This window comes from Numenius arquata, chromosome 2 (assembly GCF_964106895.1).
Source record: "Numenius arquata chromosome 2, bNumArq3.hap1.1, whole genome shotgun sequence".
Lineage (NCBI taxonomy): Eukaryota > Metazoa > Chordata > Aves > Charadriiformes > Scolopacidae > Numenius > Numenius arquata.
Genome location: NC_133577.1, coordinates 45,810,545 through 45,821,540, shown reverse-complemented (window position 1 = coordinate 45,821,540; position 10,996 = coordinate 45,810,545). Strand labels below are relative to the sequence as shown.

The 10,996-nt window shown below is 39.8% G+C and overlaps 1 protein-coding gene across 3 annotated transcripts in view; it reads left to right on the top strand.

The window, feature by feature from the left end:
- The first annotated feature begins 235 nt into the window (after window positions 1-235).
- EPRS1 (glutamyl-prolyl-tRNA synthetase 1) overlaps window positions 236-10,996 on the top strand; it is a 40,826-nt gene continuing 30,065 nt past the window's right edge. For all 3 annotated transcript variants that reach the window (XM_074168967.1, XM_074168968.1, XM_074168969.1), the window contains exons 1-4: window positions 236-389; window positions 2,906-2,990; window positions 7,433-7,532; window positions 9,790-9,946. In XM_074168967.1, the coding sequence (XP_074025068.1) occupies window positions 344-389; window positions 2,906-2,990; window positions 7,433-7,532; window positions 9,790-9,946 (388 nt within the window). In that variant the 5' untranslated portion in view covers window positions 236-343. The remainder of the gene's footprint in view (window positions 390-2,905; window positions 2,991-7,432; window positions 7,533-9,789; window positions 9,947-10,996) is intronic.

Below are 10,996 nucleotides of genomic sequence, written 5' to 3'. Positions count from 1 at the left end.
ACCACTCACCAGCCCTCCAGGGCAGTTCCCTCAGTGCTTCACCTACTGCGGGCAGGCTCCCAGCCGGCCAGGAGAGCCCTGCGCACTGCTACCCATCTCCTGCCCGGCTCCTGGCGGATTGGGGTCCCCGTCAACCCCCCAGAGACCAACGACGCCGACCAACCCTCCTCCCGCCTCACGCACCACCCCTAGAGCGCCTCGCGCCGGAAGTGACGCAAGCGGCCCCGCCCCGCGACCGACGGCGGGGGCGGGGCCTGCCCAGCTGGACCTTGACAAGCTGGCGCTGCCGCCCGCCCCGCCCCTATCCTTTGGTTCCGGCGCGGCGCCGGTGGCCACGGTGAAGATGGAGGCGCTCAGCCTCACCATCAGCGCGGGGAACCCGCCGCTCGGTAAGCGCCGGCGGGGCCTCGTTTCAAACCCGTCTCCTCGCTTCCCGCTCCCCTAGCGTGTGCCCAGCGGGGCGCTGTCCCTTCACCGCCCGCCCGCCGGGCCGCGCGGCCGCTGCGTTGCATCATGCCGGTTGTCCTCGTGCCACGGGGGCAGGCGAGGCACGAGGGAAGGCCCGCGCCCGCCATTCCCGCTGCGGCCTTGGCGCCGGGGAGGGACGAGGCGGCCGGCGGGGCGCGGGGCGGACGCCCTCTGGCTGAGAGCAGGCCGGCCGCCGCTGAGGCGGGGGGATACCCGGCCTCCCCCTCACCCCCCCCGCCCGGCGGGTTCCGCTGGCACTGAGGCGCCGGCCCGGCAGCCCGGCCGCATGTCGGGCTCCGCTGGCGGCTGCTCCGCCGCACCAGCCCGTCCCCGGTCTGCAGGGATCGGGTAGGGCTGGTCTCCAGCAGGTGGCTTTTCTGGAAGCTGTTTGGGCCGTGGTGACAGCCGCCGGCGCTTCACATAACTTACGCTAAAGAAACTGAGTCATAGGTAGACCCCCGGCGTGATTTAGCACGTTGAAGCTAAATTTTTGAGGCAGCCCTAAATTCAGGTTGCTTGTTGGTGAGCTCTGCTTCATTGCTGCTGGCGTTCGTTGTCAGTTCTAATCTGCTGCTAAAATTTGTCACGTCTGGGGAGCTGGTTCAAAGTTGCACTGCAAAATCTTGCTTTTTCAGTTGCTTGCTGTCCTTTGATGCTATATTGCCTTTGAAAATGGGAGAATCTCCTTCATTACACTTTGTGCCATATAGTAACCGCCTTTTATATGTATTCTGTACTATTTTTCCATTTTGTTACAACTATTCAAAATACATTTTCTTCCCACGCTTTGTCTTAGTTTATTGGTTTCTTTTTTATGCTGTTATTCCCAAGTGCATTTAAAAGTTGAACACAACTTGCATGACTACTGACTTAAGGCATAATAATATACAAGTTTTAAATAACATTTCTCCTGATACTTGTTTATACTGATGTACTGGAAAAGATATGATGCAATATGAGCTATGATTAGCATGGGTTTAGGGGCTTTGGAAGATTCTTTTCTTCTGATAGCTGATGAGTGGCACTAGAGATTTAATTCAGGAGATTGCCTAATTATGTCAGAAATATTACAGATTAAACACTTTGGTAAACATTTGTATCAAGAAGACAAGCACGCTCATCCTACTTGTTCCTACTTCATACTATTCGTCATGGCTGCGCACTGGGAAAAGTGTAGTAGCTTTTAATGTCATTAGTATTAATTACATAGCTTGGTGTGCGTAATACTTGTAATTTTCAAAGCATTTCCGTGCCTGTTATTAAAATACTTACATGTCTTACAAACATATTGCATAAGGGATGCCATCCTGACTTTAACAGATGGATAACTGAGGAATGGGAAGAAGAACCTTGACTTACTGCTGATAAAAGCTTAATGCCACAGGAAAGGTTTGCAGCTGAGCAGAGGTGAGAGCTAGGGAATTCCTGTGCTTTGTATTTAGGCCAGTGTATTAATAGCTTACAACATCATCTGCCTTGGGCAGTCTTGGCATTGTTCTAGGGAAGATAAAGTGCACGGCACACTATGAAGACTGTAACAGGTTAGATGCCTTTCAAGACCTCGAGTATAGTCCTTTGGTTAGTTTCATTTAAGTAGTATTTGCCTATGACAAAGCTTGCTGTCTTCGTACGTGATTCTGAAGAAAGCAAAAGAACACAAGCTCCTCTACTTGTGCTCAGCAGGCTGAGTCTGGACCAGAGCCAATCCAGAAATACAGCCAAGTTAGCTCGGTGCTTTGTTTGAGCTACTGTGTGGTGCTGTAGAGCATTGAGATCAAGGCAGGTTTGCATCAAGCCACTTTGAATATGGGCAGAGCTGTCTTCCAGTTGATGATGGTAGCCTAAAGACTTCAATAATTCTTTTATTTCTAGAAGCCTACTGTCACTGGTGAACTTCTTACTCTGAAAAGCCTGGTATAAGCTTCCTGCACTTTTATATGGATAAAGTTTCTTGATTTTGAATGAGTGATCTTTTCATAAATGTTAAATCAGGTTAAAAATAGTCTTATGCTTGTTCAGGAAGTATTGGTATATTCAGTAATTGATCTCCTTTGATGCATATGTCAGGGCTGGGATGGAATACATTATTGTTCAATAATTAAAAGCAATTTGATTTCATTCTCTACGTGTATTGGGGGATAGGACTGATTTTTATGATACTCTTAGGAAGCAAAATGTATTGCTGCTGATACTTGCTGAGCTCACTGCAGGTTGCTGTATGCTGGACATTATCATTTGAGGCTGTAAGGATTGCCAAGAATAAGAAGCCTTTTGCATATGAGACTAAACATTGATTTCTTCTCTGGGCAGTCTTACTTGAAGGCGTCAGTTCAGTCGCTGGGTTCTATTTGATAAGAAATGTAGCTGATTTTTTGCTACTATGAAAGGTATCTTTCCTGGAACAAATTTCAGTATCTCTTTCTCTTGTTTTTTAAAGGAGCTCTGCTGACTGTGGAGCATGTGAAGAATGATGTTGAAATTTCAGTGGAGGAAGGCAAAGAAACCATCCTCCGTGTGTCCGAGTGAGTGACTTTGCATCTCTCCTTCTAGCTTTGGGTCAGCAGTTCTAAAAATCACATGGTTGTAACATTGACAGTAACCTTTTCAGGTAGGAGGAAGAGAAGAATACAGTTTTATTCATCACTGCATTACTGACGTGTCTTTGTAGCACAGACAAAACACAATATATTCTAAACTTGATTTTTATGGAAAGAGCTCTGGTATTCTTATTTAAATGCACTTATCTCTAATTGTTTATGCTGTACTGGTCACTTTATTGTTTAGGTACTTGCCTTCTTGAGATGCCATGGATTATCAAAAGCAAGGCCGTTTTATATTTGGCAAGATTGGTATACAAGATTCCTTGGACTTGTACATATATGGTGGAATTAATTTTAAAGGTTTATATGACATTATTTTGGGCTCACTGCTGCATATAAATGAAGGCATGATGTTATCTCAGAAAAGTGCTAATTAACTATGCCATGCTATCCAGTGTATCCATCTGCATCCTGTAGAATGTTGGAAATTTTGGTAGAAATTTATTGTCTATCCTTCTGAAAATACTCTGCCATTGGAATAAATATTTTCCACTTTGGAGTAGGAAAGTGGTTTTTTGATCTGAGTAGGATCATATATATATCAGAAACACAGGGCTAATGGTGTTAGTTTGGGGAAGCTGCCTTGTCATCTTAGATTCCATATCAGGTAAGATACTTGCATATATCAAGAGGAGATATCCTGATATCTCAAGTACCATCGACATACCAGTAGAAATCTCTGATGTCTAGTATCTACAGTAAGGAGCATATTTTGACTAATAAACATTGCAGTTCGAACTCAAAGCATATTAATGCTATGATGGGTTTGGAATTAGGGATTATAATTTTTGAATACTGATTGGTTTTTGAAAGAACGGGGGGAAAAAATCTATTGTTCACGAACTTTCTGACAAACTTACGTTTTGTTTGCTATTTCAGTAGAAGATGCTGTTAAAGCCACTATTGCATCATAAATTGGTATTCCTGCATGTCTGTAGATTGTTTATAAAAACAACAAAGTCTTTTTATGTTGTGTTGTGGACATCCTGACTTGGTCCTCATACATTAACACCAAATGAGCTTTTCCACTGTCTTCTGACCTTAGGGAAAGAGCTTGTTACTATGTATGTATTTCTGCAAAAAATCAAAGCACAGGATGATTCACAATCTTCAATCATAATGATTGTTTTACTGGTTGCAAATATTGTTTTCTGTTTGAGGGGTTAGACTTGAACTCAAATATGAGTTCTTTCCTACTTTAATCTCTGATTTTACGTGTCTTTTGCTGTGCCTAGTGATGGCATTGAATTTGTGATTTTGAATTGGAGCAAGAAAAATGTGGCAGGTTGTATTGAGTATTCATTGATGCAGCATTAATAATTTTCAGTGTGTGTTATGCACATGTTGTATACAGCATACATAACAGCAAATTAACTGGGTATTTTTTAGTCGCATGAGAGAGTTTTCCCCTTACGTAGTCTTAGTCACGTTTTGATTTCATTTTCCTTTCTCAGTTTAGGCAGTATGTGTCTAGGTATACACCAAAAGATATACATGCACATATACATTCCTGTGACACATGGAGATGAGTTTGTAATAATACAAATTTATATATTCAGCTTTGAAATAATATTTTATTTTATTAAACAATTTTATATTGCCATGCCTTCTTCCCACTGCATTGCAAAAACACTGATTTTAGCTGTAACGGAAATAGTCAGAAATGTAAAGCAAAAGCTCTTCTTCTGCACTTTGGCCACATGTGTATAATATCTAGAATCATGGTTCCTTCAGATGGAATTTTTTCTGTGTTAGTGTCGTCTCATCCCTGGCATTGGATTATGTTTAAGGAGTTATTCCAAACCTCAATATTGCATTAACTTTCTCTTGCTCAGTTGAACAATAATTTTTAAAATTGATTCCCTATTTTAGAGTCTGTTAAAAGTATATCTGTAACTTGAGAAGCATCAGCTGAACTCATATATCAACTAATGTTTTTGGTAAATGGATTTCATGGCATCGACTCTGATGAAGCTATTTTATTTTGGCATGACTTGAAATGTACTTGGGATATTTCAGACTTTGATTTTTTTTTTATTTTTATTTTTTTTTCAGGAAACCATTAGTCCTAATGACTTGACTTGAACAAGAGAGAACGTTTTATTTGCTATTTTTCTAGGTTATATTTTTGAAGTGCAGTTAAAATCTGGTGACAAACTTTTCAGCTAAATAGCTGACAGATAAGTTTCAGCTAGTTAGCTGAAAAGTTTATCACTAATTTAAGATGATGAACTTTATTTTAAAGGTTATTTTAGAAGCCTTAGCTTCAAAACTTCATGTGGTAATAGCTCCTAAACAAACCACTCTGCTAAATGCTGATGGCTTTGTGGCGTGTTTTAGTATACCTGCATCTTTTTAGATAACAAACTGCAGTACACCCATTCTGCTCTGTGTTGTGAACACGTGCATGCTTCAGGGTAGTGTTACTCTTTGACAGATGTATCTAACCTCTGCACAGAACCATTCTGCAATGCTTTTTACAAATTCAAATAATGATTTATCATAACTGGAGTTTGCTTGGTTTTTTCCCTTCTCCCATCTTATCTTCTACTTCTTGAATACTTGCCCTGGTATTTAATTATGTGGCATTTCGTGTCACTTTCGAGAGATATTTGCTCTTTGCCCGTGACATTACATTGTCCCTGTTTATTCTTCCTTACCCCTGGAGTTAGCAGGCACTAGATGCAAAGAGCAGCCTTAATGTTTTGTAACTTTTTCAAAGAAAGGGCTCAATTAGCGCTGTGTTTGGGTGGAAGTAGATTATTTTTCTTCCCAAAGAAAATAAACAACTTTTTAAGCACAATTAAGATTTTACTCAGAGTAACCTTATTATGTATATGTATTTGGTTTTGCTGGAGTAATCAAGAGTATTTGTTTTAGTATGAACTAGTGAAAACAATAAAAACACATTTCACAGACTTTCTGTAGGTGCAAATGTATTAGAAATGTTTTGTTTTTCTCAGTTTGAAAAAGCTTCATTAAAATCTAATAGCCGTGTGAAATTATAATAGGACATACTTCGTGTATGTTAAGGCCCCTCCACTGTGGCTTTTGTTTCTAGTTATATTTCGTGGATCTTCTGTATATTGGATCCTAGAAGCAAAAACACTGCAAATGAACCATGTTCCTTAGGTTTTAGTGCAGTTAACCTAATGAGATTAGCTGGTCCGTTTGTACTAAAAATGGGACACATTATCATTGTTAATATATCAAGAAGTCTCCTATGTCTTTTTCAGAACTTTAATTGATTTTTGCAAGGCTTTTTGAAGGCTATCAAAAATTACACAGTAGGTATAACGGGAAGTACAGAACAATGGCAGAAGAGAAATGAAACCTGGTTTCGACAAATTGAAGTGTGGCACCCAGTCCATTAAATTGAGTGGAACCGAACACTTAAGGGATCTCTTTTTGTTGATGTCAGTGCTCGTTTAGTAGCAATTAAACCTCTAATTTTGTAATCTACACCCATGTGGGATTGTGGAGATAAGTATTATCTGGAGAACTGATGGTTGTGATGCATCTTTCTTCCAAAGCTCTTTAGTTAATATTAATGAAAATGTTCACATTTATTTTAGATTAATTTTAAGATAGATTTCTGGCAGTATGCAGCTTTTTGTAATACTGTATGTAAGATAGAAAAGGGAGATTAAAACACAGAAAGAAGCATGCTCCTTGAGAGCCTTTCGCCTCCAGATCTATTGAGAGTTTTCAACAGCAGAATGGGAAAACCAAATTCAAATTAATCTTTCATCTGGAGAAGACTGGGTAAAAACCAGAAATACAGGCAGCCAAGTTGTTCAACAGGGGATAGTCTTCATGAAGGGTGAATTGAGTAAAGTGAGTAACAAATGAACAGGTGTTTTTACTGTGATGCTAGCCCTTAAAACCATAGTGGACACCTCTTGATTCCTCTGTAGATTCTCTGGGAATCCTCTTCAAAATCGTCCTTCTTGTGTGGAGAAAAAAAAAAAAAAGTCGATTTAGTTCCTTATATTCCAGAAAATATATAGCTCAGGTTATGCTTCTGCATTCTGTCGCATGTGGAGAGAGAGAGTTTAATACTTTGAAAGAATAATCCGAGTTTTATTTTCATAGAATTGTTTTGGTTCAAAGAGACCTTTAAGATCATCAAGTTTCTGTCTATCTAAACAAAGTTGTTTCATGTATAGAAGCTTATTGTTCCATCTGGTGATAGAAAAGCAAGGGCTGATATATTCTTTTTGCTAGGTTTTTTTTTGAACCTGCTGCTTCACCCAGAAATTATTTTGCCTTTGCTTTACACGTTTCAACTATGTGTGTACAATTAAAATTGAATTGGAGGTAGTAATTTAATATACTTTTGTCTTACCTCTTTCTTTTTTTAGGAATGTTTCATTTACCGATGTGAATTCAATAGCTCGTTATCTGGCTAGAGTTGCTGGTTCTGCTGGGCTGTATGGTTCAAATCTGTTGGAACACACTGAGGTGAGAAGGAATTATGCCTCTTTTTCTTTTCCTTCTCCTCCTCTCTTTTGGCCTGCAATCAAAGTTTTTTGGTTGGGTTGTTTGTTTGTGTTTTTGGAACTTGTGTCTATTGTTCTGCATTTTATTGTTAGATTGAGGTTCCAACTATGTGGGATGCTGAGTGTTTTGATTTCTTAAGCTTGCTCCTTCTTATAAAGAAGAGTAATCTGAGCTTTGAAGGGGTTGCCCTTTCCCACCCCTGCAACAGCAACTAATAACATGACAGTTCACTAATATAAGATAATTTGGGTTGGAAGGTGGTATCTGCAATTTTCCCTCCTCATTTTCCTCAGCTCTGTTGCCATCAGTTGCTACCTTGTGACACTTCAATGGAATACCAAAGAACACTGTATGACATTGAAATACTGAATTAGTTCTTGCTGTGTATGATGGACAAACCCCTGACCCTGATTTCACTCAGTGAAATGTGTTGAGACATCACTACATAGATGGACTGTTGACTTGTGCAAAGCCCTGTATTCCATAATGCTTCCAGAGTGGTGCCACAAGGGCACCAGAATTTTTGTGCCCAAGAGGGAACTTTTTTGGTCTTCCTTGCTTACACAAATTACAAAAAGTTATTAGGAATTGTGGATATGATATGAAATGAGAGGGAATTCCTCCTGAGTCTAGCTCAGAATAATCGTATGCTGAATCTTTAGTTGGTAACTTACAGAAAAACTCCTCTGAAATTTGGGGAAGGACTGAAGGACTTGATTCAGCTCTTTTCTACAACTACTTGGCGCTAGTAGTAATTACTCTTCAGCCCTTAGCTGGTCTCAAGGGAACTGTTGTCTTAGTATATTGCTTGTAAGACATTTTAAAAGTTGTATGTTATTTTGTGGCTATTTAAACTTTCTGACAAAACCCCTTGTTTTTAAGTCCCGAGACCTGCAAGCATGCTTTCAAGATTGGTATTTCTGATAAAATGCTTCTTTTCACTTTTGTGTCTTTCAAAATTAAAGCTGTATGTCGCAAAGTACAGCGACAGCTGCATTTGTGGTGCATGTATTTTGGAACGTAACTGAAAATGACTGAACTGAATTCTGTTGTGGTGTAATTACATCTGTGCCTGCCACGTTGGCTTGAATATTGGAAGGATTCCTGATGCATTTTATAGAACACTTGCACAGGAAGTAGGAACATAGGACTAGAAGAGACGCTTAGTCTCTTACAGGATTGAGCGATTCAATATATAACCAGGGCTACCTTATTAACCAAGGGTCTGACTCTTTCTTTTCCCATTTTTAAAAAAAAAAAAAAAAAAGCCTTTTTTGCAGGACAGGAGGGAGGAGAGGGAAATGAGGTCAGGGACGGATTTGATTCTTCAAATCTAAAAGGAGATGAGACAGAGAAGATAGAGACTGAGGGGAAAATGGTATATTTACCCAGTAGCAGTACCAGGAAAATCAAATAGGCCACAAATGTGGTATCTAAATAGTTGAAGGACAGTGACGATTGTTATATACTGTGTGTGATAAATAAATACCTGAGAACTGCTGATTATTTTTACCAGTGGGAATAGCTTCAGTGAAGCTGGTATTTTCAGCAGTTTGAATACAACCTGAAGGAAGAAATTAAATTTAATTATTTCGTATAGTTCTGGGTGAATCATAGAATGGTTTGGGTTGGAAGGGACCTTAGAGATCATCTTGTTCATAGATTCATAGATTGGTCCAGGCCGGAAGGGACCTCCAAAGGTCATCTAGTCTGACCCTCCCGCAGTCAGCAGGGACACCCCCACTAGACGAGGTTGCCCTGGGCCTCGTCGAGCTTCACCTTGAATATCTCAAGGGAAGGGGCCTCAACCACCTCCCTGGGCAGCCTGTTCCAGTGTTCCACCACCCTCATAGTAAAGAACTTTTTCCTAATATCCAATCTAAATCTCCCCTTCTCCAACTTAAAACCATTGTTCCAACCTCTGCCATGGGCAGGGACACCACCCACTAGACCAGGTTGCTCAAAGCCCCATGCAGTCTGGCCTTGAACGCTTCCACGGAAGGGCCATCCACCACTTTTCTGAAATGTTTCAGTATATTTTATTTTAAACATTCTTTAACCACATAGTATGATTTATTGTCCGATATATTTAATGCTGCTGTTTCAGTTAATATTTTCTGTTCAACTATGAAATATATTGTGTATTACTTCAATTTTTTAACAAGCCTCTTTCTTATTCCTTTAGTAACTTTGACTATCTTTTGTCCCTTAAAACTAGATTGACCATTGGCTGGAGTTTAGTGCTACGAAGTTATCTACAGCCAGCCAGTTTCTTTCAGCAGTCCAGGAGCTCAACCACTGTCTGTCTCTAAGAACGTACTTGGTTGGAAACTCTCTGAGTCTTGCAGACTTGTGTGTCTGGGCTGTACTAAAAGGTATCAGTGTATGTTCTCACTTTCATTGGCTTCCAGTCAGTGTATACCAGGAGTCCTTAAATTTCCTTTTTTGTGGATGCTAGTAGTGACTAAGCTATATGCCAGACTCTATGCTATTACGCAAACTGCTTTGGCCTGTGCATCACTAGTGATGGGAATAGTATCGCTTAGGAAACCCTAGAATGTTTTTAAATTGTCGTTATATTTGGAAATTCATGCCATCTAATCATAGATGGGGATTTTTTTAACTTCTTTTGTGTTAACTGTAAGAGTGTCTTTTATTACGTGTTGCCTAAATAGGAGAATTTGCTGTGGTGCAAAATTTTGGATTAAATCTTTAAATTGTTTTTTAATACAGAGTAAAATTATATACATAGACCTTTCCATGGCATTATCTTAGTAGGGGAAACTTCTTTGGTGTTTATTTTGAATTATTAAAAGAGGTGTATGTTACCCTGTGAAATATACTTCGGAGGTTAAAAGAAGCTTTGATGGTCTGTTTTTATGGATTTGGCTATTGTATTCTCTTATATTTATGTCTAAAGTTGACAAGAGTTAATCTACCATTCGGTATAACCAAATTCCTTTTGAAAGTAAAATGCATATTCAGGATTAAAAGCTAACATCTTTTGGTATCTTTTTTTTTAAAGTTGCTGCTCTTGAGAGAAATCTGAAGGGAATGTACTTGTTCATTTTTATTTTTTTTTTTCCTCCTTTCCCTGTCAGAATCTTTCTAGTGAAGTTGTGTTCCTTGAAAATTAGATTGTGGGAATACAGCCCCTCAAAAATAAAGGGTAGTATTGACACGTGCTTCCCTTCTGATAAAGCTTAGAAAACAGCAAATGTAGACACACTAGAGGGATATCCTATATTTCTGTTAAAAAAAAAAAAAAAAAAAAGTTGTTACTAATTTTGGGGTGGGTAATACAAAGAAAATTGTGTGTTCCCCAGTCCCCCCCACCTTCTGCTTTGATGAATCCAAGAAAGAATGTAGTATGTTTTGGGTTTGGAGGGAGTTTATTTAATTTGCTTTAGAATGCCTTGTGTGCC